The following is a 27,751-nucleotide window of genomic DNA, read 5'->3' on the forward strand; positions in this document are numbered from 1 at the left end:
GGCAGAGTCCAGTACTTGGATTTGCTTACTTAGGAAAAATGTGAAGAGCCTAATATGTCAATGCATACTAGTCTAGAAAATACTATGAATGTTCTTAATTTTCCTGATTAAAAGTTAGGAAATCTTGAAATTGTTACGGAAAATAAAATGTTGAAGTTCCTCCTTCCAGGCAATCTATACTTCATATACAGTAGAAGAACACTAATGAAAAATATACAAAACACCATTTATATCTCCCTGGTATAAAAATTCCTCCTTTTATTTCCTTCACATATTTCTGAATGCATATGTACTACGTTATTTACTAAGAATTATGTCAAGCAAAAAAAAAACCCACAAAAATCTTCAAACACGGTCATGGCAAAACCTATATATAAGAACAAATTTATATTTCAATTCTGGATAATGAATTACTTTCTAATGATAACTAAAAAATTACTCTAATGCAGTATCTCATGCACAATGTCTACATTTGCTATCACATAAAAATATATTGATTGGCAAATTCTTCTAATCACTTAGTTACATAAGAATGAGGTTATTTGTTAGTATTCCCGTTGAATTACCTACAAATAGCAGAATTTTAGTATGCTTTAATATTTGTAAACTTTAATTTTTAGCCTGACATTTTCTGTGACCATTTAATAAGCAATTTATTTTCTCCTGTTTTTTCAAATTTTTCAGATTTTCAAGTGTTTTAAAATACGTGATAAAAATATAGAAATCCTAGATTATTATTTGCGTATTGTTTTGTCGCTTGCCTAGTAATTCTGTGCAGTAGAAGTGGTTTTTTTTTTGTTTTTTTTTTGTTTTTTCTTCCACATTAAAATCAAATTAAAAAGTAGAACCTTGTTAGAGATCTTTTCTGCAGTTATTTCTTCTTGGATTTCTTCATACTTTGCTTTTTTTTCATTGTAAGATAATTCAGCTTTACAAAGCTCTTCATTTAGTTGTTTTATTTGATCTTCAGACTCCTCTATGCTTTTGCTGAGAGTTTTGACTTCTGACTGATATGCCTCCTTTGCTCTTGAACTGTTAAAATGAAATTCTTTCATAAAGTTTGCTTACTAAAAGGAAAACTCAATATTAAATAAGTGAAGCTAAAATATTTGAAAATCAAAAGTAAAGGCAGGATTTCATCATCCATTTATATGATGCTGAATACACCAAGCTCTTCCCTAAAACTTTAAACTTACTTCATTCATGATTGTAAGCCCTGATAGTTCCTTCATATCAAACAACTACATACAGCCATTTTTTTTACCTACACATTCCCACTGTTAACCTTTATCATAGAATCACAGCATCCCAAAATGGCTGAGGCTGGCAGGGCCCTTCCTGCTCTGTCAGGGACACCAGAGCAGGGGTCCAGGCCCACGTCCAAGCAACTGCTGAAGGTCTCTGAGCAGCAGACCCCACACACAGCCTCCAGGCAGCCTGTACCAGTGCTTCATCACCTGCACAGCACACAAGTGCTCCTGGTGCTCTGAAGAGAACTTGAACCTCCTCTGTTCAAGTTTGTGCCCATTGCCTCTTGTCCTGGCACTGGGCACCACTGAAAAGACCCTGGCTACATGCTCTTTGAACCTCTCATAATGTATTTACAAACATTATTATGGTCACCCCAAGACTTCTCCACACTGAACAGCTCTCAACCTTTCCTCCTAGGAGAGGGTCTCCGGGCCCTTTGTTATATTCATGGCCCTGTGTTGGACTCTCCCCAGTACATTCATGTTTCCCTTCTACTGAGGGCCTCAGAACACATCCAGCACTCCAGATGTGGCCTCACCATAGATTAATAGAAGGGAAGGATCGCTTCTCTTGACCTACTGGTAATGCTCCTCCCAACACAGCCCAGGATGCCATTAGCCTTCTTTGTAGCTGGGATACATTGGTGTTTACCTGGTCTAATGTCACTAAGATAAAAACTACTTATTTCTTTCCATTACTATACTGAGGAAATAAAGTCGTGTAAGACAAATACGTCATCCCTGCACTGCTTTCTGTTCCTCGTTGAAAACAAAGATTGAACTGCAAGGACAATTTCACTTCTTTTTTGACGACTGCCACATAAGTTTGGAGGAGTTTAAAGAAATTGGCAGTTCACTGTGAGAAAAAAAATAATTACAGCCTGTTGTGGTGTAACCTGGCAGCAGCTCTCATTGCTCAGCAACAACCAACACACAGGTATGTGATTGGCCCTGTCTCAGCTGAAACCAGGAAACAATCATAGGCTCAGAGTATCACAGTACTGATATGACATACCAAATATTACCAATATCAGGCAAGAGATGAGCAGCAGATCAGAGCATTTAAAAGTTTTGAGCTTTACCAAACATCCTGCCTCTTGTGTGGCACTTAATGGCAAAACCCCCAAGAGAACAATATTTATAGTCTTTAGAACTCATCTTATTTAGCCAAGAACCCCAGTAAGATCAAAGATTTACGATTTCTGTATTACTCAAATAAAATTCCATGCAAAGAGCAGTCTTTCTTTTTGTTGGGCTTTTTGTAAGATAGCTAAAACCAACAAGATACTGGTGTGCAAATGAAGAACTGAAAATCTGTTCTATTTGCTGTTATATTATAAATGCACTAGGAACATTATGCAAAATACAGCTTAAAGTACAGCTATCTGGAGTCAATAAACTGAGGAGCCACAAAAAATGCATAATATCTTACAAGAATTCAAAGAAAAATAGAGACACACAATATTCAGATTCTGTTTTTTAAATATCATAAATAAAAAAAAAAATACAAGTAAAGTCCATAAAAGATTTACTGAAATGCCTTTGGGACTGAGGCTCACATTAACAAAGAGAATTTCAGAAACTTCATAATTTTATTTTATCAAACTATGTATTCTGGTTTTGGCAGAATTTTCATTTTGCTTCTTTCAAATGAAGATCAAAAAATGCCAGTGATAAATTTCAGCCTAAGGCAATCTGATATTATTGAAATGGCGTATTACAGAAAAAAAATAATAAATAACAGCAAGGTTTTGTTTTATAGGTGTACTTTCAGTGATAAAACAACACTTGCTTCCAATACTTATATTGCTAACATTACCAATTTCCAAGTTTTTGCAAAAACTCTTCACTTTCTCCTTGGAGTCCTTCATTTTCACGCTTCAAAATGTCCAGTGCTTCATTGATTTTGAGAAGCTTTTGCTTTCTACTTTGTAGATCAGTTTCCCTGGTGGATTTCTAAGGATCATTAAAACATTAAGACACTTTTAGAATAAGTCAGAATAAGTCAGGTCAACACAGAAGAAGCAAGTATGCAGACATTTTACTTAAATAAATTAATAAAGAACTTACCAATTCTTCCATAGCTTTAACCAAGTCAGAACAATCATCTGATATTTTTACGTTCTCATCAGCTTGTGCAGTTATTTTATTATTCAAATCTTCTACCTAAAATATATTTTAAGTAATTAAGTAATATCTCCTATATTTCTTCATAAAAATTTAACAATTTATTTTAAATTATAATTAAAAGGCAGCCTATTAAACAGTAACTTGAAATATTTCATGCAATGCTATTCATACACATGTTCCATTGTTATGTATCCAAGGTGAATCCTTAGACTTCACAGAACCAGTAAGCACACTCTCACAGTCTGCTAATTCATACGTGACATATGTTGTGTAACTGAACTGAATACTTTTAATTCTGTTCAGTTCTAAGACTTACTTTAATATCCCAATATCTCTATTGAGCTAACACAGAGATTCATACAGAAATTGAAAAACACTTTGCTTCACTCCCCTCTCATTACCCTGAAGAGACTGAAGCAACACATATCCTGGCAGAGCTTAACTATACAATCTCCTCAGAGATACATTCAACTGGAATAGGATAAACTACAAGCTGGTATATAACCAACAAGGCTAAATTAAAGGTAAACAAATACAAAGTGCTACGATCTGGAGGTATATGATACACAAATTCAAACCTGCTTAAGGAAACAACTGCTTAAGTCCAGTTAAACAAGGCAGACAGTCACAATGATTCACTGATGTTAAATAGGAAATAATTATATAAATATCTAGTTTAAAACATCTATTAGTCCTGGACATTAGGAATGAAAGCCGAAGATGTAGCAAGGTCACAGTTGAAGTAGTGTGCCCATTTCAGGGACCCTAATTCCAGACACTCAAGCTCAGGTTGGATCGGACTCTGGGAAACTGATCTAGCTGTAGGTGACCTTTAAAAATTCATTCCAACTCATAAATAAATAAATAAACAAATGAACAGAGAGAGTTCACAGAGAAAGAATGGCTAGGAATTAGAAAACATTCTGATCAGAAAGATTGAAGAGAAGCACTTTTATTAATCTAGGAAAAGGAGACTGAACAGCAAAATTTTTTTATATGTGAAATATTCTTAAAAAAAGAAAGAAATATTGCAGGGCAGTATGGGAAAGACAAACTGGTTACATTTACAGGGAAAATAACCCACAAATTCCGTTTTTTCAATTGATAGTACTTAAAGAAGATGATTCAGAAATGTTTTTCTCTTTTTCATATGTTTTTAGAGCAAACATTTTGACAAGAACAATTTGAAATGCTGCCACATTATGAAAAGTATTCTAGATGGTATCCTGAAATCCCTTCTAATATAACTCTTCTGGTAATTTCAAAAACAAAGCATTTTTCTTATTCTTCTCATTCTTCTTAAAACACAACTTAATTGTCAACAACCACACACACACACACACACAGAAAGCTTGCAATGACCCGTGTCTCCTAAATTATTCATTTTGCACGTCTGACATTTGAGACTTTCAAGGAGAGATGTGAGGTATGAAGGTGTCTGTTGTCAAATTATAAATACAGATTTAGAAGACATTTACAAACTAACTTTGTGCACTTGAACACTATGAACATTGTTCAGTTGTTACTTTTTCTTTTACATCATCCAATTGTTTCTTCATTTTCTGTCACTATGTATGAAATCTATCCTCTTTTTTAAACAGTACTACAAGACATGATTACACTTGAAAACATTCTATCAGTAGCAATTGCTAGTGCCAGTAATAGAAAAAAAAAACAAACAACTTTAATAAACCGTTGAGTATTGGAAACAAAAGGTATAAAGTAACCCATTACAGACTGTCCAGTATGACTCTGTCTATCTATTTTTGGACATGGATTGGCCCACACATTATGTGTTTCCCAGGACCATGGCTAAACAGCTTTTGAATAACTCCATTGAGGGGGACCTTGCTATTTTTATTACTACTGATATTATATATATATGCACACATATGCATGCACACATGACAAGTTCTGTTGCGGCCATCTAAGTCCTGTTTTAGGCACCTAAACATTCCTTTTGGCTTGTTTCCTCCTTTTCTTTCTTTCTTTCTTTTTTTTTTTTTTTTTTTTTTTTTTTTCTCTCCTTGTGGCACCACATATGAAATAGTAAGTTAACTGAAAATGCCCAGTCAGACTGCATGAGGATCTCCACTTCATGTTTTAAACCGCTGAGTACAAAAATGCAACATTCCAAAAATAGTATCAGATAAATATGGGAAAAAAGAGGGGAATTTCAAGTAAAGCAGGCTATCACTCTGCATGCTGCAGGAGAGGGCTTCATGCGTCACCTTAAGACAAAAAAAAAACCAAATTCAAAAGGACACTCATGTTGTACTGCTAAATATTCAGTGTAGGTGACTTAGAAGGATAACCAGTATTAGGCAGATGTGCACACAACTAAAAATATGTAGATCACTCAAACCAATGTAAGATGATTGATAACTTTAATAAATAATGATAAACATTAATAGCACAGTACAAGAATGGACAATAGAGTTCTGTACAATTCTACCAGTTTTTACTTTTAAATCAAAACCTGCATTTTTACTTTTACAGAGGATAATAACTTTTAAGCATACAAAAATATTCAGGCATTCCTGTACTTTTCAATAAAAGATACTCATTTACTTGGCTTGTTTATAAATATTCAAGACTCACTTTGCTGTTCCAACATTTTGCATCTTCCTGGATTTCTGCTTTTTGCTTCACTAACTCCTCAAGGTGTTTTTCATCCTTTATAATCTTCTCCTCTGTTTTTTTTAACTTCATACAGTATTCGGTCCAAATAAATTCAGAATGCTTTAACTCATTCCTAATAGAAATACACCCGAAGTGAATCCAGCTATCTGGAAATATTCCAAGGTAGTCCCTCTCCATAAAGGAAAATGTAAAGCAGATCCAAATTAGTAAAGATTTATTTTGATTCTCTACTATGTTTCTTGAGCAGGTATGCATGAGAGAATTTCAAAACACCCAACCTGGCAGGTTCATACAATTTCAGCCAGAAATCAAAACTACTCAGGCTACCCATTCACTTATACTTACAAAGTCTGCCAACACTGCAGCTTCTAATTGGACTTCTGAACAGGCATTAGTGTAGTTTAGTAGGAGACTTTTGTTCAACACATTTATTAAAATAAGAATCAATTTATTTTCTCCACTAGTGGCTAAATCTAGTTCAGAGCTATCTTCATTTCATCAGTGTAGTTCAGTATCATTTTATGGACAAACGCCATTAGTGATTTTTTTTTTTCCTGTATCATCTTGTAACTGTTATCTTTGGTGCCATTACACAAGACACCAACTATTTATGTAAAAATGAACTTGCAGAGAGTAGATAATGTCAAAGAAGAAGCTAAACACCTTATTTCTACTCCAACTCCCAGATGTATCAGCAGACACTGAATTATCAGAAGAAAAACCACCCATAATTACAGAAAGAGGTAACACAACAATAGTCAGGAAAACACTCCAACAATGAGCTGTTAGAACTTGCAATAAGCTGAGCACAGGTCTTTTGTTACAACAGCGTAAGAGAATGGTATTTTGTAAAAGGCAAAAGAAATAGATATTGGGTTAACATTTTACAATGAGTGTTGGTGTTTGTCTATTATTTTTGTTTGATGAAGAAAAAACTTGAATTAATAATTCAAGAGCCAAAGGTCACAGAATATATATATATATAATATAATATATTATATAATATATAATATATAATATATATAATATATATATATATAATGAGCACCTAACACTTCAAGTATCTGTACTCCCTTATGTCCTACTATTCACAACATATCACAGAATCATAGAATGGCTTGGGTTGGAAGGGACCTCAAGAATCATCAAGCTCCAATCTCCCCAGCACACGCAGGGACACCAACCTCCCCATGTAATACCAGACCAGGCTGCCCAGGGCCCCATCCAACCTGGCCTTGAACACCTCCAGGGATGGGGCATCCACAACCTCTCTGGTCAGCTGTTCCAGCACCTCACCACTCTCATAGTAAAGAACTTCTCCCTGGCATCCAACCTAAAACTTCCCTCCCTCAACTTAAAACCATTTCTCCTTGTCCTGCCATATAAATGATACTTGGAATTTCTGATGACAGATACGTAACAGGCATACTGTCTATCAGCTACAACTTTTCTGAGAACAATCCCATGGAAAAATATGCTTCTATCAGCCATAGTTAATATGTGCAAAAATAACAGACCGTGCTGTTTGACATACCCCTCCTCCAGTATTTTCAGTTCTCTCACTGATGGTACTCAACATATAAAAAATGTGTATCAACAGAAGTGCAGCCTTTCAAGTCTGTGCCATCACAAATCTGCCTTTGTCACCAATAAGCACTACATTGTTCTGATCCTCTTCAGATGGCAAATGAAGAATCTACTTCGACAACATAGGTATTACTTCAGTTACAAGCTTATCAAACGGCTGAGAAAACAGACTTGACCACTGATTTCCTCACTGAGGGTAGAAAAAGTCTTATTTTTTTACTTGTTAAATGATGATACTCCTTAGCATTTTTAGTTTAACTCACCATCCACACAAACAAAAATGTTTGCAAGATGCACGAGAGTGTACATCATTGTCACGTGCTACAAATAGGAAATATGTTAAACTAGTGAAACAGAAAATATACATGGTCCATTTCTGTTAATGAGAAAATCTAAACCCAGAAGAAAACAGTTACAGCAGTTAGTTATACTCTCTTCATTTCCCCCTGAGAGTGTGTTCTTCACAGAGGGTAGCAAACACTTTATTCTCAAATTCTACTGCATGTCTTGCATTATTCTAGTGTGCATCACTATAATACAAGTTTAAAAATATCTTAATTCTTCCTAATGGGAACATCAAATGAAAAGGTCAATAGCAGTACCCAAAACTCTTATAACTGTTATTTGAGAATTTGATGTTCAGCTTCATGGTAGATAAGTCTGGTAGACAAATGGTATTTCAGCGCCAGAATACAGGAACTACAATGAGTTTGTGTACAAACTGTTTGTAACTGCTTATTTTCTGTCTTTTTTTAGAAAGTCAGATAAGCTGCTGATAGCCCATAAACATAGAAAATCACAAAGTCTTTTTTTTCTAATAACGATCTTACACACCCATGAGAAACCTCTTTAGCAAAGAGGTTTTCATTAAGTAAAAGTAACAGCTCTTACATGTTTTACATGTGTGCTTGCATAAAGAGAAGTCACTGTAGTTCACAGAAGTACAAAGAAATACTAACATAGCTCTCTAGAATCACCCAGTTATCTGCCTAGTTCTGTTAGAATGAATAAAAATTCTAAAGTAAAATAAGGTTAAAAAAACAAAAACAACCAAAAAAACCCAACAGTTCAGGAACTGATTCATGGAACATTACATTTGCATATATTATTGGACCTTTTGCTAATGCAAACTAAGACAAAGAAAGTAAAAAGTCTTTTACAGTGAGGGTGGTGAGGCACAGGAACAGGTTACGGCGACGTCCCATCCCTGGACACTTGCAAGGCAAGGCTGGATCAAGACCTGGACAACCTGATCTAGCTGTGCAAGTCCCTGTTTATTGCATGGGAATTGGACTAGATGACCTTTAAAGGTCTGAACTCTAAGGATTCTATGAAAAACATATTTTAGGTATAACTACTCAATTTTACAAAACTGAGAATTTGAAATATTTTCTAAATGCAAATTTTCTATAATTTCATTGTCACTACTAAAAACTAATATGCGTACGACTGTTTTGAACAGCTCTTACTTGTATTGACTTAGTAGCACCTCAGCACATTTAATTTTCTCATACATAGATTTTATCTTCTTTTTAGCTTCTTCATCAATTCTTTTCATTGTCTTTTGAATTTTCATGAGCTCAGAATGAACATCAGAATATATTCTGGATGCCTAAGCAAATAAAACAAGTTTTCTGAAAGATGTTACATAGAAATCACACACAATGTCACAAATAATTATAACTAAAAAAATATATATATATATCTAGTTTTGATTCATTGTAATTTTAAAATTGAATCTTAAATTTGAAGCTGTATTTTGTGATGCCATCACAACAAACTCCACATGTTCTGCAATAAATACCCCAGCAAAAGACAACAAGATGTTGTAAAATTGCATGATATTAGGAAGTATTACCAAGAGGCCATTCATTCTGTTGCACAACATAGAAGTTATTGTGAAAAGTGGCTACTTCCATGGGAAGATAGTGACCTCTGGAGCAGAAAGAAAGAAATAAGTTGGAAGAAGTCACAGAGGTTTCTCTCAGTAATCTGACAGAATCATTACTTAAACGAAACAACCCAAAGCATGCGCAAGCCCTGCAGTCACCTGTGTAAAACAGGGGCCTGAGACAATGCAGACAATAAATAAAATCTTCACTGGTATCAACAGTATTGGATCTGCTCAGTTCCTGTCCACTTAGTGCTATACACATGCTTTTTACCTCAGCTTTTGAAAATATTACAGATGTTAAAAAAAAAAAAGTGATACAAAATCTGTAAATACTAGTTTGCTGGGTTTTAAAAACTAGAGATTCAAAATTCAGTAACTGTTTCAACTGCAAAGAAAACTCAATATGAGCTGCTTTCCAAAGGCCATGGGGGAAAAAAGGAAAAAAAAAAAAACAACACAGAAAAAAACAAAGGAGTAAGGAGCAGCGTGTAAATTAGAGCACAATTTGTTAATTAGAAGCTTTGCTGAAATGAGATATATAAATGAATCACAAGAACACAAAATCTGTATTCTTAAGAAATGTGGTGTCTAAAAAGAAAGACACTGAAAAAGTATTAATTTAATACAGTCTTCGGAAAACAGTCTGTTTCCTGATCTGTACTTTAGAGCATCTTAATTTTTTTGACTGCATACAATTTATTCTAAGAAATTAACAAGAAAAAAAGGATACAAAATGAAAATTGAAATAACCAAATTGATTTTTAATTAGCTGGTATCTTAAAAATGATCGAACTACCAGCTGTTTCATAGTCAGAACCATATGCAAGTTTTGGTGTGCGGAGAATTATTTCCAGAAACACACAAGAAAAGAATTTGCAAGCTGTCATTCACACACAGAGTAATGATTGTGTCCCATTCATATTTAACTAAGAAAGGGAAACGAATTGGAAGGACGCTACTTTATAACAATTCTCATATTAACTATGTGATGTAATGCTTAATTAGCTCTTTTTTATTTTAGAAGTACTTTGACATGACCTCAGTATGCAAGGTTAAAAATAAAGCAAATGTTTAAATAAACTTTTATTCAGAATCACCGGGAAAGATCATTTTGAGAATGTAAATGCAGTACCTTGAAATGGATTCATCTCTAGATTTGAGATTAAAAGTAACTATAAAGCATACATAGAAAATAATCAGTATTAAAATCTGAACTTGCGGCTACGCAGTACCCCTCCTTTTCTGATACCCATTTAAAAATATCTACAACTCTGCTGCACTTTGATTGTTCAGTCTGCAACTATCCACATTAAAAATGCACCACCACTTGAAAATAATTCAATTTTACTTTCTTTGACAGCTTCTAATATTTCCACATTATCCACATTCTGGAACAAAGCTGAAAAGAATCAAGAATCTACACAAACATCAGATATGTGCCATCTACATTTTCTGCAAAAAAAGAAAAAAAAAAAAAGGAAAAAAAAAAAAAAAGAAACCCAAACAGATGGAATGAGCTTACAAATTTAGAATTACATTCTACATGTGCTTATGAGACTTTTATTAAAGGCCCACAGCATTATATTCCCTGGATTCTGCCTGTACTCTGTACTAAGGCACACAATTCACAGTCTTTGTCTACAAAATTTAAAATAGACTGGTGATGCTGCTGTAAAAGGTTATGTATCTTTGTGATTGTTTTTTTTTTTTTGTATGATGCGTACTCACCTTTTCATAAGCCAGTAACACATCCTTCACAGCTTCACCCTCCAGATTCAACTTTTCTTCCAGCAGAGGGCTGTGTTTCTTCATGAAGTCTACATCCTCCTGAATCCTTCTGCTAACTGCTTCTATCTTAAGTATTTGGTTTTGTACCTGTCGCAGCTGACGGCTTTTGCAATCCAAATGCCATTGTAGCTCTAAGGTATCTTGAGCGCATGTTTCGTATTCTGTTAGAGATAATTAGCATAACAGAATGCGTATTTGAGTGACACCGTGAATGCTTAGTGAGATTAGGAAATGCACAGTTACAATACCGAGTATAAGACTTGCAAAATTTTGCTGTAAATTACTGTTAAGGCCAAAAGAGGACATTGGTTACAAAAGACATCACCAAATAGTACATAGGAGTGGAACTATTCTGAAACTCAATAGTCTAACTATATCATTCAAGTAAATTCTCAGAGTGAGTGGTGGCTTTGTTTTTATGAAGGAAATTAAAACACTTAGCCTTAAGGCATATCTTGAAAGGTTGTTACCACACAAAAAGAGCTGTACTAAACTTGCCAGTCACCAGCAATGGACGTATGCGGATGCAGAGGAAGAACAGGGCAAGTATATATCCCAGATCCCCTTAATATGACAGCTGTTTTCAGTTCAGGAACACTTTCTGAAACTAAATGGGGCTTCAAAAAATCTAGACTACAGATAAATATTCAAAGCCGTCAAGAAGAACATATTCATGTTGCCATACAGAAATGTGTCAGTCTTAATTCACTTCATTGCATTTACTTCTCCTACACTGGTATAAATTTCCTGAGGGCCCTTACAAGAAAATATGTAACTAGATCATTGGTTGCTGAATGACAGCACATATTTCATCTTGCTCAGAAAGAAAACCTTATTACAGACTGTGTCCTAACGGTACCGCAGCAGCTGATATTTAACAGTGAAAAAGATTACCAATTAAGAGAAAAAAAAATCTAAACAGGAGTAAACTCTTGTTATAAATCTGAGAGAGAGAAGTACATTTTACCGAGAAGAAAAGGCTTTCTAGCTCAGAGAAGTAGCTATAGAATATCTGGCGCGATTCCTTAACAGTTGATACATTTTGCTGCGTTAACAAGACATAAATCACAAATTTACAAATGTATTATTTCATTGCCACTAAAAGTTGAAGAGACATTATACGAGTAAGTGGCTTTTCTGTATCTTACTAAGTGATGCCTAACAGTAAAATGGAAAAAAAAAAAAGTGTTTTACACTGAATTTTTATTATATTTCAGAAGAGGTCAGTTCTGAAGATGGGCTGTGTCACTGCAATTACCTCAATGGCCTACAGGACGTAAAGGCAGCAGGAGTCAGCAATAACGGAAATCAAGGGAAGTCTGAAGAAATAACAGAATTCCGTGCCTACTCAGAATGGGTCATGCAAACTCTTAATTAAGAATCTCCTGGGTTTGTATTATTTAGATTAGGGATAATTGTAACATCCCTGGGGGTCTTTTCCCCTTATCCTCAATTCTGTTTTAGCATAATTTTTTGTTTTACAGATAATACTGTAAATTATTATAAACCTGAAAATGACAAATTTACCCCAAGGACACAACATCACACTACCACAGCCTACTGATATCAAGGGAGGAGAGTTGGTTAATATCTAAAACCCAACTCCTGCTTTTTTATTGCTTTTTTTTTTATTATTTTAATAAATATTCTATCAGTATATCACCGCATAACTGACTGACAGCATTTAAAAATCATTATTCTACTATTCCAAACTTTTGAATGCAAAACAGTAAAGCAAAAGTATTGGGTCCCCCCAAAACGTTTTTATTCTTTATTTTTTGCATCTTGCATTACTGCTGTTGACTTGGAATGTAATAGCTCTGCAGCTCATATTACTGTGCTGCAGAACAAAGCTGTATTATTAACCTTCTTACAGCTTTTTTGCTTTGGAAAAATTGACCTTTCAGTTGCCACAGGATTTTCTCCTGAAAGCAGTTTCTAACCTCCCAGTGAATTAATTTTAATTTTGATCCTTTATTCAACCTCTCCCTTTGTTTTCAGAACATCATAAACTGCCCTTCAGAGACTCCTGTTTTAAAAACAAATAATCAAACAAACAAAAATCTGTAACAATCTCTGCAAATTGTCATGTATTAACAGCAATTTCTTGTTTCCAATTCAAATTAGGCACTGGCTAAGATAAATATATAAATTCATAAGCCAATAAATATAAAACAAAAATTATTCTCATATATTCTCAGAAATGTGCCCATCTTCACATTTTGCCTATGGAAAAAAAAAAAAAAAAAAAGTATTTCAAACTGAAAACATATCCTACACATCCTGGACCATGAGAAACTTGTCAAACTCTCAGGATGATGAGCATCAGGAATATGTACCACAGTATTGACTGTGATTTCACATCCCGGAACTCACTATTACAAATTCTGTCACTTCTTTTCATCTTAATGTTTGTCTCTCTTTTGGCATCCACTATAATTCTAAAAAAATACAGTAAAATTATAGACAAACCACTACTATGCTTTGCAAATCAGTGTCTGGGAATATTAACTGACTTCCCACCATCTCTAATTTTAGTTCAACCGCACAGTAACAAACAGATGTAATGGGATATCATGATGGTTCTGAGCCTGTATTTTTCCTCTTCTACAACATACCAAAACAAGACTGTAAAAAGTGGTCAAAAACACCACTGAGAAGATCCGACTGACGTTCTCTGAGGCCTTTTTCTTGGAATAGCTATAAATACTGCTCTGCTGCTCTCAGTCTAAGAAAAATATTGCAGACCGCAAGGAGATGACATTCCAGAGCTGTGATGGCTACCAATCATATGAAAACTGCTTAAGTGAAGACACATTGACCACTGCATCTCTGACATCAAGAATCTAGATTTCTTTAGAACTTAACTGTTTTCCTTATGAAAAAATGGATAATTAGCCAGCCCTCAAATCAGCATTAATATAGAAAGAGTCTTGCTTCCTGGATTTTAGGGTCCTGATTATTTTTTGCTGCTGTGATATATTTTGTTAGACATCTGGATGTAAAAATAATAAACTATCCCCACAGAAGCTACAGGATAACGTGGAGCACTTCTGTGGAAAGGAATTGAAGATTTATAGATGATGACTGAGAGACTTCAGAGAGCCATGGTGTATCTTCATATAATGTGATGTGTTGCAGATGTAAAGGAACTGAGAAAAAAGCCTTAAAATCAGAAACAAAGATACCTACAAGACCAGCTTGGCAGCCACCAAGACACCCATTACTCACTGACAATAAACATCCATGATATCTTGAAATATCATGATGCCACACTGTACAAAAAGCCTAAAAGTTTGATGTTGTGCTTGCTTACTCCCTGGCTATAGGAATAAAATTTGGGGAAAAAGCAAGTTGAAAAAACAGGTTCACTAACCATGATGACATTTATACCCTTGCTCTCATGCAAAAGTCAAGAGTTTCATGGCTATAGTACTATGACACTACTCAGGAATACTACATAGATTAAAACAACCCATGTGTCTGTCAATGATTGCCATTCTCTGTTGACACTGAAGGGCTTGAATCATACAAGCAAAAAAAGCCTTCCCTGATTTCAAGCATCACAATTAACATATCTTCAGATTTCAGTGCAGAAAAGTGAATTCTGAAAGGAAAAATAACCTGCCACTATGGAATCTGTTCTTCCATACAGCCAGTCATCTTTCCTTTACATCTGTTGGTTGCTTTATTATCAGTGTATCTGTTATTAAAAGATTCTTCTAAATGAAGTAGAAAATTATTTGTTCTGGATTCTGCATTAAATTGACTCTTGTCATCTTCAAAACTTCATTCTTCTCACTTAGAAAATCCCTTCACTTTGACAAAATTAAGCATGTATAACATGTCCTCTAGTTTTCATTTTGTTTAAATCATCAAATGACACAAACCAGAACTGGTGCTTGTGGCCACACAGGTTTGAAACTCTTCGTGACAACGCAAAAGTGCAACTATTTTTTGCAGAATTTGTTCTATGGATTGAAAGACAATTTACTTTCTCCTGCTTGTCTGGAGTACCATGTAGTTAAGTTTCTTCCTAGTCTTTCAAAGCTCTGCTCAATAATCAGTCTCATTAGAATTCATTAAAATTTGTAATCAAGGCTCTGGTAGCCGGCACCGTTAATTATATGCTATTTGTTGTCATGTTTTGTTTCTTTAAACACCAAGATGAAAGGCATTTGTTTCTCTTAACATCTTCTACAGTGACGAATATCTTGTTTGACAAAGCACACAGGAAAAAAACATGCTTTGGGTGTATCTTAGGTGATTCCTAACTACGGAATAGTTCAGAAAATGCCACTTTATTTCTAAAAGGTTTAAATTATTCTGGAACTGCAATTCCAGAAGGACTTTCAAAATTCTTAAAATTACTTTTATTTTTTCTACAAACCCTTATGTGATTCATTAAAAAAAGCTGAGTGAGATTCTTAAGAATAATTTGATATGCATTCATCTCCTACAAAGTAATGCTACTAAAGAAAAAAAAATTGTTCTATGCGATCAGGATATGTACTTAAAATGAGTAATAAATATGACCAAAGAACAGAAATCACAGTATGTAGAAAAAAACCAGAAGAGGTAGAAAGAAAAGTGAATAAGTTTCAAGGGCAAAGAATGGCATGGTAACCTTAAAAAGAGTAGATGATCCCAGCTAAAAATAGGTGATTTTAAGACAGCTGTCAGCATTTTACAGTATTAAGAATACAAACATAAAAAAGCTATAATATTAAGTGAGAATTTGGCAATCCACCCTGATCACTAATCTAGGACTGTCAACGAATATGAGTGACATTTGACATATTACACACTAACAGACAAGGCTAATACATGCATGCTTATAATTTTCCTCTAGTTACATGTTTTCCCACAGGCATCAGATTTTCAGTCTAGGTTCAGATGATACCTACTTCCCATTATGATCTGTGAGTCAGAAGACAAATAGCAAACAGCTGCAAAGTATGTGCTTTTTTTTTTCTTTGCTTTTTTTAATTCTATTGTGTAGATGCCAGCTAATCACAGAAGGTAACACTAAACGTCCTTAGAATCCGGGATTTTGAGAAATTCTATCAATAGTTACATCCAACTATTCATGCAAATACTTTAATCAAGTTTATCACATTTTATTTAAATTGATGGTTTATTCTACAGTTTAGCACAATTGCATTATTTTATAGTTCTGTTCAAACTTCTCATTCCCTGCCCTAACAAAAGTATCTCTCATCATCTTAAGTGCATTGCCTACTCTTGAGTTATTCTTCAAACAATACTAAACTACTACACAGTTTAGAACTATGTAATATAGTGTGTTCTGTGTTGTTTTTGTTTTTGTTTTTTTTTTTTCCCTATGGATATATATTTAAGCATGCCAAATTCAAAAGACTAAGTACTGCAGTTCTGTTACAGTAAACACAACTATTCTCACAGTGTAATTATTTTCCTTGGTAATGAACTGACTGAAAATAACAAATACTCTTAACTTCAGTAGTGATACCTTTTTGCACAGCAGCAGGGAAGTGCTGAAGCCTCCAAAGTGACATACTATCAATTTCCATGCCAAGCTTTTTCCTTCGCTGTCTCTCCCGCTCCAAAGCTTGTTCTGCCTCCATACGATCAGCCTCCAATCGCTTAATTAGCTTAGTAACTTCCAGTAGCAAAGCTGCTATTTCCTGCTTCAAGGTTAACGTCTTGCTGTCTTTAAAAATACATTAAATATTACTTTTTTATGAAAGCTTAATCACAGGCTCTTTATTCCAGCTTCATTCTGAACACAAAGTTGTCCTGTCTGTGTGTATCACAGTAAGCACAATTAGTTACATTGCTCTTTAATAATACATTATCATTATTTCTTATGATAGCTTAAACTTACACTCTGCAGTCATCCGCAACATAAAGACAGCCTCTTCACATGTATCAAGGCAAGCAAAAATTGGCTGCAAACAAATCTTGCATGTTTCCTCCAGTTTATTTCCAAAAACACACTAATAGAGATGGTACACAATTTTCATTTTTGTCTTGTTGTTTGGATAAGTAGTTACCCCAAGTTCTTCATTATATCTTTGTTGCTGTTGTTTTTAAGAACACTTATTTTATGTTCTCCAGGAAGTATCAACGATTTCATTAAAGTTCTCAGAATTCTAAGAATATTCAGTGAAGTATCTCAACAATACACAACACTGGTTTTCATCATGATACAAATAGGTCATCAACATTTTATTCTGTACAAATCTGGCTATCAAAAATGTCCTAGCTTACTGTTTTTGGTAAAATATTTTCGAGGTCATCATCCTTAACCTGATCTACAAAAAAAAAAAAAAAAAAAAAAAAAAAAGAGAATTGCATAAACTACAGAATTCAAAGCATTTCCATTTAAATTCTACAGTCAATGATCAGTAACTCCTCAAATTATTTTCATTAAAAGTTGTAAGCATTGAAAATAAGGATAGCTACTTAAAATCTGGATTTTAGCTTTGCTGCCAACAAAAAGTGTATTATACAATTCACTGTAGACAGGATCAACTTGAGTTAGCAGTACTGAAAAGACTGCACTGTGAATTGCACACAGACTCTTGAATACTGAAAACAATTCAAAAACATTTAATTTGAACAAAGATGCCAACTGTAAGAAATATAACTTCATGTCAGGAGTGTATTTGTGAAAACCCTGCAACAGTGATGCAGCTACATGTGTTACTGAAATTAAACAAAACACAAAATAATTTGTTCTGCTGGCTTAAAGTACAGTATAAATCTACATAGAAAAATGTAAATTACCATCTTGCAAACAGGATGATTTCATGGTACTTAATATAACATTTAAAATCCATGTGTCTTTCAGCTTGACAAATGATACACCGATAGATTTCAAAGGATGCACACATCATTTACATAAGATCTATCAAGCAGCCAGCAAACATTATTAAATGCAAAGCATATATTAAATGAGGGCAAGTAACTATTTCCACTCAGACTGAGTACTGTACTGAGTACTATAAAGCATTTTACCTTCACGAGATACATTAGCATCTTGAAAATCCAAACTAGTTGATAGTGATAACCAGGTATCTTCATTAGATTCAGCACTGACTTGTTCTGTTATCCTGTGGATAAAACCCACTGTCACTAAAAAATTTTAGACCGAATTTAAAGTGGCACTGTTACATAAATATTTCTTTTACTAAGTCAGAAGTGCCTTTCTTCAGTCTTGTATCTTAAATGCTGGATTATATAGAATTACTGTTAAAAAAAAAGAATGCAAGTCATTCAAAAGAATTTTTAATTGTGTAACTCCCGTATAAATGATTTTCCTCATATTTACTTACAGAAATACAAAAGATAGACTCCTTAACATCTTGTACCTACACAGACCAACTCTGCTGTTACACCCAAGGATTTGCCAAAGAAACCGATGAGGATAAGTTGTTATTCTGCCCAAGTTCTGAAGTGAAAGGATCTATATACTCTACACTTTGCAGACTCTTCTCAGCAGCAGAAGCATCAAATGTCACCCTCAGACAGAGATGCATTGCCAGTGCAAGTCAGAAGTAGTTTCAGTTTTATCACCTTAAGGGATGTAATAATTTCAGGGTCAACAATGAAGAAAAGCAATTGAAGATTTTTTAGAAACACAATGGCTTCATCAGTTTCCAGCAGAGAACCTTTTGAAATCTTGGGAAATTCAAAAGCAGAAAAAAGGAGGTTTTTGTTAAAATAAGATTGGGATAAATCTAATCTGCAAGTGAGAGAGGGAAATAAAAAATCCAAATAATTAAAGAACAGAAACAAACTAGAAGTCTCAGAAGACCTCAAGAGGCTCATTAGCCTACTGGAGTTGAGAACAAGGTGATGAAGGATAACCACCCCCCATATTTGCCCACGTGTGCAGGTTAAAGAGTATATACAGGTCTGTCACATGCACCGAAGACAAAATGAAATCTATAATCAAACTGGTATACCACACATCGATGCATAATGTGAAAGTCCAGAGTTGAAAGCAATCCACAAAAACGTACCACAAAAAAAAAGAAAAAAGAGAACTGATGCCTCTGATTGTTACATCTAAGTTACTGGGAAGATTCCAGTAATGGAAAATAATAAGAAATTTGATAAGAAAAATGGGACTTGGTAATGGAAGAGATTTCAAATTAGATATAGAAGCAGAAGTTCAGTGAAGAGGAGTTGGATAAATAAGCAAACACAGAATGACTCAATAGGCATATGTGACACAAAAATACACACAGAAATAAATGCTTTGTTGAGCAAAACAGCCAAGACAGGCTGAATGCATGAGATACATTCTCCTCTTCAAACTCTTCTTTTTAATCACTGTAATGAGACCGACATCATAAAGTGGCCCACATCACAAATAATTCAATTTAAAATTACACAGTCAGCTTTGTTTTGGGTATCTTATAACTCAAAACAATGAGAACTTAAAATGGGAATACTGAGCCATATTTAAATATCTCAGATGAGGTGCAATTTCAGAAGTATCAATAACTGAACTGCACTTCACAGCAAAAGTTACCATTTAGGTGGGTCCTAAGATCCCCTTGAATCTTTGAATATTAAACACAGAATAGGGAAGACATAATAGTGCATGAATACTTTTGGTCTCCTGACATAAATAGTTCCTGCAGGCACTGTGAATGCTTATTTTAGCTGTGTTCTGCACAATAGTAGAACTTGGTAAACATTAAAGTTCACAGAGAAGGCATTATAGTCACGCTAATTTTTCATCAAAAGTTTACCTGACATAAAAACAAACAAGCAGTTTGTATGATTTTGTATGCATAATTCTTACCACGGCTTTTTCTCCTCCTTAAACACACAGTCATACTGCAAAATAAAAGACAAGTTTCATTACACATCTCAGACGACACATAATTGTCTGTTACCTAATAAAAGACTACTGAACTTTGTATTGTAAAAGGATATAATCAGAGTGCATACAGATCTTTGTTTCTTAATATCTTTAAATAATTACGTAGCTTTTGAATTTTGAAAACCTGTGTAAGGATCTCCAAATGGTTGGTAATGAAACTCATTCTTTGTACACATGTTAAATATTACTCAGTTTTGTAAAGCTTTTTAAAATCCTTTTACATTGTTAATTATATTGCCACTTTTAATCTCTGTAATTAAATCTCAAAACTATTGGACAGTTTCTGCCTGAACATTCTATGCTTTTCCTTCATTAGACTTCTGTCCAGAACAGTAAATTAAAAGCTGCCAGGCAAATTTTTTGGGCCCAGAAACTTTATCAACTGCATCATAAGATCGTAACAAAAACTTATTGCTACAATTACCACATACCCAAATCACTCCCAATTTCCAAACAGTTCAGGAATTGGAAAGAATGATAAAGCAGTTCCCAAAGCCCTGCACATACTGTCTCTCTTGTTTTTCAGGGTAAGAATATAACAGCATACATATGAGGTTTTCCATGTCAACTGGACACATTACTGATTATATTTAATCAAATATCAGAGCCCAGGGGCTTTGCAGTCAGTGAGAAGATATAACCCTGGTAAGGTCATCTGGCCTCCCCTTCTTCGTCAGGCTCTCCTCCCTGCTGCTCAACCACACTGCGCATCTCACCTCAGCATTATGGAGAGGCCTATCCACCTTCCAGACACTCTCTTATTATATTTGATTAATTGGTTTCAATTCTAATTAATTGTATTATAGTCTGTTATCCTGCATTCTGATATCATATTTAGTAATTAGTTTGTTTCTCCTCAGATCGTTGCCGCTGTTTTTAATTATTTTGGGGTCCCCTGTTTCCCTTTTCTGGAGGCGTGGATTTTGTGAAATCCCTCCACCCCGCTGGTCACAGAATTGGGCTGAACCAGCCCACAAACCATTGATATACACAAAATTAGAAGTGGAAAATACACAAGAGACTGCATATACATTAAAATGAATGAACATCTGGACAGATCAGTGTTTCCTCATTTAATTCATGTACAGTAATAACAAAATTATCACACAAATAACTTCACTATTCTCACTTTATTTTAACTCAAAGTGAATGAGGCAATACAAAATTCCCTATCTACGTCTATACTGTATATCAAGATATTCTTATAACTTATCCAATTTGGATTCCTCCAGTACCTATTCTGTAGTTGCAGAAATCTCACTGCAAAGCATTTAATAAACTAGAAGACTAAAGTGTGATAGTCCTTCTGATGTACCTCAGTGATTACAACACAGTCAATACTGGAGCTAAATTATTTAAACATAACTTGTTTGCAACAGTAGCAATCAGATCTTACTGCAGTGTAGACATATACAAAATTTATTAAAAATTTGGAAAACACTCCAACACTCCACTGTGAATTATTTAAATAAAACTGATCATATTCTCAAGGAAGTTAATAGGAAGATTTTACTGTACTTCAAAAGACAACGTATTGCACTCTTTCTTCATCTAGCTACCCATTTTCAGCTTCCCTTTACTCTTGTTTCTATTCACAAAATCTACTTAGGCTATGAAAACATCATATATTGCTAGAAAAAGGACCATTATATTTTCAAATTCATGGCTCTCAATAAGAGAGAAGATTTAATCAAGGAATTGTTAAGTACTCTCTAGGAAAAAAACAGTGCTTGCTATAAAGGAGAGAAAATCACCATAGTAATCTTATTTTAAAATATACTTGATATAAAAAGAGCTCAGCCATTTTCAGCCATAACTGTACCTGTTGAAAGTATTTCCCCATCTTTACTTCCAACTCTTGAATGTGATGAATGGCTTTATTAATACATGGTAATGGAGTATTTACAAAAGCACAGCTCCGTTGCCTTGGGGTGGTCCACTCATCTGCAGAAACAATGAGAATACAGAATGTTGCCAAGCTTTACCTGAAGGCTGATACCAGACAGTTTGACACTTGAATTTGTCCCTTAATTTGAAACCTGACAAACCTTAGTCTTGGCTAAGAGAATGCAACTGCTGCATCTATTGCCATGCACACATTACACAGAAAAGGTCATTCCTTTTCAATATGAGAAGAGAGAGACAAATGAATGCATGAAAAAATATGATGGAATAGCATCAGAGAGACAAAACGTGATAAAAGGGGTAAGGTCAGAATATCAGTTTTCTATAATTAATTTTATAAAATTAATCCCAAATTAATTGAGTTTGATGACTTTAGGCTAGTCCTCAGTGAAGATTTTGTCCAAAGAGCAAGAATAATATCAAAACCCCAAAAAGCAAGGCTGGTGGCTGCTGAAGAGAAGCCTAGAGCCAAACAGAAGAGGTCTTACAGCTCAAAGAGGCAAGCTTAGCCAACTCCTGTGCATATGATACTTAGTGCCAATCAGCATTGGCTTCAATCATGAAGGAATGAAGTTCCAGAAGGCCAGTTCTGGAGTTGGGACATTCAAGTTACATGGCACTTAACTGTTCCATAAGAACATTCAGGTTTCACGGCTACATTTTCTTTCAAGTGTGCTTGCCTTATAATGACATAGATAAATTACACTCTGTCACACTACTGAATGTTATCTATTTAACTGATACATAGAAGGGGAGTCTGACAGCAGGGATCACTAATGAAAGTCATCACGAATCACCACAAGACAATGAAATCTAGCAGAGGAGCAATTAAAAAGTGTGATCAGTTGTCCTACAAACATGGAACATTAACCTAATTATGTTCAGGGCAACACAGTGCTTTAATGTGTGTTGGATATTTACAAAAAAATAACAATAATATTTATAGAGATTACTCAGTAAAATAGATATATTAGCAGTCAACCTTCATACAGTTTGTAGGTGGCTGTGTTGTTTATTTATTTATTTATTTTTTTAAAGAATAATCTCTCAGTGTTTTAATTAAAATAGTTAGACTAGAAGATCAGAAGGCTAGGCGTTACATACACTTACTTTATGGTAAACAGCTTTATTGGAAAGGAAAAGACAGTTTCCAAAATTTTGCTGAAAAACAGAACCCACTAAAATGTGCTCACAGGATCTGTCAGAGGGGAGTTCTTTACTATGAGAGTGGTGAGATGCTGGAACATCCACAGAGAGGCTGTGGATGCCCCGTCCCTGGAGGTGCTCAAGGCTAGATTGGATGGGGCCCTGGGCAGCCTGGTCTAGTATTAAATGGGGAGGTTGGCGGCCCTGCATGTGGCAGGGGGGTTGGAGATTCATGATCCTTGGCCATTCTGTGATTCTGTGATCTTCCTCAGCCTCTTTCCAGAGCAACCTTCTCAGGATGCCTATGCTGCACCATCTGGACTAAGTGTATACAGACTTTGGATCTTTCTGTGCTTACAGAAGTTCACATTTCCAGACTAATATTACTTCAATTTCACTTAGCTGTTTCTGCTGCTACTTTTTATCAGTTTACCAAATGAATATTAATTTTGTTGTAAAAATTATTTAATGTTCTTGCCTCAATATACCTAAGAATACTTCCATTAAAAAAAAATCAGAAACACCTGAACGGCATTAAGAAAATAAGATTAATCTCTTACTTCCTCGATTTTCATTGGCAAAAGCAAACAATGTCACAAGCCTTCTAAGACATTTGTAAAAGCAAGTTATATATAGAACTCAGTGAGAAAATGGAATCGTTCACTAGATTTTTCTTAAAATCTGAAAAAAGTGTAAATGCCATGTGAAATACAGCTAATAATGTTTTCTCTAGATAGAAAAACTGAACTGTGATTAGATGATTGAGTGACACCACTAAGTAAATGACTGACATTCAAAGTATACAAATGCGTAATTGCTATGAAGAATTTTGAGTAGCATAACAGATTAAAAACCACAAAAGAGAACTAGCACTGCACACTATTAAAATAAAAATTGAAAATAATGTCTTAAATTTAAGCCTTTCATTAAGCTATTTGAAAACCATATAGTAGAAGATATATTGACATACCTTGAGGTGGTTCATCAGTGTCCTTAGAAGAGTAGGAAAACAACTGCGTTTCAAGCATTGTTGTGCAGTATTTTGCAGCCTAATGATTAGAAAAAACATTATATGTAGGTTACTCCGAAAATAATTCCTTCTATTTATATCCTACAGATACAAAGAGCACAATAACACTATTTGACAGAGCTAATTCTCAGCTAGAAAACACTGTTTTTCAATACAGTCATCATCATTAGCTCTGCATATTCACCAGAGGTGAACAAGAGCCTGAATGCCACGCTCATAAACATCTACACAAGTGGAGATGACTGACTATCAATGTCACCACTGCTGAAGGACACCACCCACTGCCTCACTGTGCTCAGATCCACTGGCTGGTCTCCATAAACGTTCAGCAAGCATTGATGAATGGCTGCCATTTTTTCCTGCATGGAGGAATTTAATGACACACCTTTGCTTCCCACACACTTCCGGGTCAGCTGCCATTTTGTTAGATTATTCCTCTGTTGCCATATGTCATACAGTGACAAAAAACAATGGAGAATTGGTGGGAAGGTTCAACCTCTACTGCCATACCTTCAACATCCACCTCTGACATTGTGTGCCAACATCATAAAATAGAAGGCATTGCTTTTGGAGCATCCCTCATATTAACCTCTTTTTTATTCTTGCGAGGTCAAAGAGATCTGACAGTGGTAGGAACAATCTCTGCTCAAGCAAAAAACTAATTCAATTCAATTATTAGAAATGAGCATCTGAAATTCCATTACCAGAAGAATCATTCCAATATGTTTTAAAGATGATTCCTACCAAAGCTCATGCTACTAAGCATGTTAGTTATTTGATCCATCCCTTTACTCATAATTAAAATATCATGTACAATAGCATAATATTTTTTTGCAAAGATTACTAAAGCTTAAACCTAGCATTTTCCATTCTGTTGTATATGTCTAAATGAAATACAGTAAATATTGGTTACCATAGTAACCACAGAAGGGAAGAAATTTAGTTTTGGCATAATTGCTGCATATGTTCATACAAATCACATCTCCCATTCTGAGCATTAGAAATGTTGACACTTCTGAACTCCATTTTTAAAAAATAGGGTAATGAAGAAACAAAAAATGAGATCAAGTATTAACAGACGTAATGCAAAATATTCTTGTTTAATTCATTCTCCTTTCTTTTACACTTAGAATATATTATTTCACATTCTATTAAACCATGCAGTTAATTACTGCTTATCTTTTACTTAGTGATAATCAAGTCACTTCTATTAACATTAAAATCAAAATACTATTTTATAATAAAAAATACATACTATTTTATAATAAAAAATACATTAATAATCAAACATTCAGAAATTGAATTTCAAGAAATTCAATTCTAAAGAAATTTCTGGAAAAAAAAAAAATAGCCTGTGACAAACTTATTTCCTTTCCAATTGCAATGAGGTTCACATTGAACAAGAATACCTGTATCTTTACTTTCACAAAATAGTAGCAAAGGAAGGACTATTCTAGACATGCTGGCAGTCAGTCTTACAACAGCATCATTTTCTCAACAGCATTATAACATACATCCAGCAGGGAGAAATCAAGTCAATTCAACCAATCTCTGATTTAGCTACAAACTCCTCTATGCTTCTTTATCAGCTGTCAGAATGAATCAGAAGCATCTTAAAAGAAAAACATAAACCAACAAACAAACAATCAACAAAGCCAAACAACACAAAAATACCAACAATATCAACAAGCCAACAACAACCCTGTGGTTGTGTGAAAGGTAGGACCATTGGACTTGCATGCTTTTACTTCAAAACTAGACCTATTCCATTATTTTCCTTTTCAAGCTTTGCCTGCTCAGTATCTTAGCTCTGAGTTAGCTGTTTCAGAATCACCTTACATTGTTCATTACCATCAATACCTTTCGTTTCAATATTCAGAAATACAAACATCAGAATTTCAGAAAGAGTTTAGTAATGCAAAACAGAAAAACAAATAATTAAAAAATAGATAGATAGATAGATAGATAGATAGATAGATAGATAGATAGACTTAATCTCAACTTTAATTCTTGGAAACCTAAAGCTTTTTCCTAAGGTGTTGAGCATGGCACAAGATTCCATCATTGTCAGCACTGAAAAAAAAAGAAAAAAAAAAAAAGAGATGCAAAGTCCAAAACTTTCTTTAGCACACAGTATTCTAACTTCAAGTATCAACAATGTCACTGTTGGCTTACCTGGCTTCCCCAGACCTTCTGGTATCTACTCTGCACATGTACAAAGATTAATGGGTCAAATCCTTAATGAATTTGTGGAAGTGATCCAGCCAAATTTTGAAGGATAACAGGCTTTCATAAAAAAGAGAAGATAAAAAGAGGATTAGTCTGAAATAACATATGAATGAAAGACCACTTAAGTGTTTACAAATGTTTTTTTTTTTAACACTTGATGGGCTCTCTGTTACTGCAGAGCAGAGAAAAGCTGCTAAAAACATTTTACAGCCCAAAAAAGGCAGCAGTTCCCAAAACCATTAGAATCAATAAAGTCTGATTTTACAAAGATCCCCCAAAAGAAACCCAATTCTTCCTGGTTCTTCCAAAGAACCTGACCAACACAGCTTCCTTAGATATTCCCTCCGGTCACGTGCATGTGATACAACGGGTTTGGAGCTTTACAAATGTTGTCTGGCTAACCAGAAAGACAGCAGATTAGCCAGCAGAATAAGAGTTAATTTATAGCTTCTTTCTTATAGGGGAGGAAATAATTTGAGTCTTTCCTCCCCCTACTCAGCTGCCAGTTTTCATGAAACTTGGAGGAACTCAACATCCTTGAGACTTTAACCTATCAAATCTGGTTGAAATTTCATAGACTCACAGAAACATTAAGGTCAAAAAGACCTCTAAGATTTCCTAGTCCCCACGAGCCCATCCCCACCATGCCCAATAACCAAGGCCCTCAGTGCCACATTCACATATTTTTAAACACCTCCAGGGACAGTGAGTCCTCCATTCCCTGGGCAGCCTGTTCCAATTCCACTCTTTCTGAGAATTTTTCCTAATATACAACCCGAATCTCATCAGCACAATTTGAGGCCATTTCTTCTCATTCTATCACTAATTATGTAGAAAGAAAAGGCCAATCTCCTCTCTACAACCTCCTTTCAGGTGTATGTAATAATCTGACATTATGTTTGAAAAGCTTCTGGAGGACAAGCACTGACACACAATTTACAGCAACAGCATACTTGTTTCCTTAGATAAACCAAAACCAGCTCCTTAAGTGGAAGCTACCTAAAGTGATTGTAGTCATTTCTTTTATAATCTTTCCATCAAAGATGGAAAATCCATTTTTTTTTTTAGAAAGATCTTAAACTTCACAATCTTAGGTAGAGGGCAAAGAGACAACATTCTTCACATGCCAAGATAAAAAAAGACCAAAAAAAAAAAAGACAAAAAAAAAAAGACCAAAAAAAAAGAGACCAAAAAAAAGAGACCAAAAAAAAAGAGACCAAAAAAAAGAGACCAAAAAAAAGAGACCAAAAAAAAGAGACCAAAAAAAA

General features: G+C 34.6%; 1 protein-coding gene across 1 annotated transcript in view; it reads right to left on the reverse strand.

The window, feature by feature from the left end:
* The window catches only part of CCDC178 (coiled-coil domain containing 178), a 164,047-nt gene that overhangs the window by 126,271 nt on the left and 10,025 nt on the right, over positions 1-27,751 (reverse strand). Inside the window, exons 2-13 of the mRNA XM_042869483.1 lie at positions 26,430-26,491; positions 24,195-24,273; positions 21,996-22,117; positions 20,093-20,127; positions 18,295-18,389; positions 16,784-16,984; positions 11,233-11,453; positions 9,080-9,222; positions 5,982-6,135; positions 3,321-3,416; positions 3,070-3,206; positions 849-1,032 (exon numbers count right to left, since the gene is read on the reverse strand). Coding sequence (XP_042725417.1) covers positions 849-1,032; positions 3,070-3,206; positions 3,321-3,416; positions 5,982-6,135; positions 9,080-9,222; positions 11,233-11,453; positions 16,784-16,984; positions 18,295-18,389; positions 20,093-20,127; positions 21,996-22,117; positions 24,195-24,273; positions 26,430-26,491 — 1,529 coding nt within the window. The remainder of the gene's footprint in view (positions 1-848; positions 1,033-3,069; positions 3,207-3,320; positions 3,417-5,981; positions 6,136-9,079; positions 9,223-11,232; positions 11,454-16,783; positions 16,985-18,294; positions 18,390-20,092; positions 20,128-21,995; positions 22,118-24,194; positions 24,274-26,429; positions 26,492-27,751) is intronic.

Source organism: Lagopus leucura, unplaced genomic scaffold (assembly GCF_019238085.1).
Source record: "Lagopus leucura isolate 7727_CA_CO unplaced genomic scaffold, USGS_WTPT01 Super-Scaffold_100002, whole genome shotgun sequence".
NCBI classification, from domain to species: domain Eukaryota; kingdom Metazoa; phylum Chordata; class Aves; order Galliformes; family Phasianidae; genus Lagopus; species Lagopus leucura.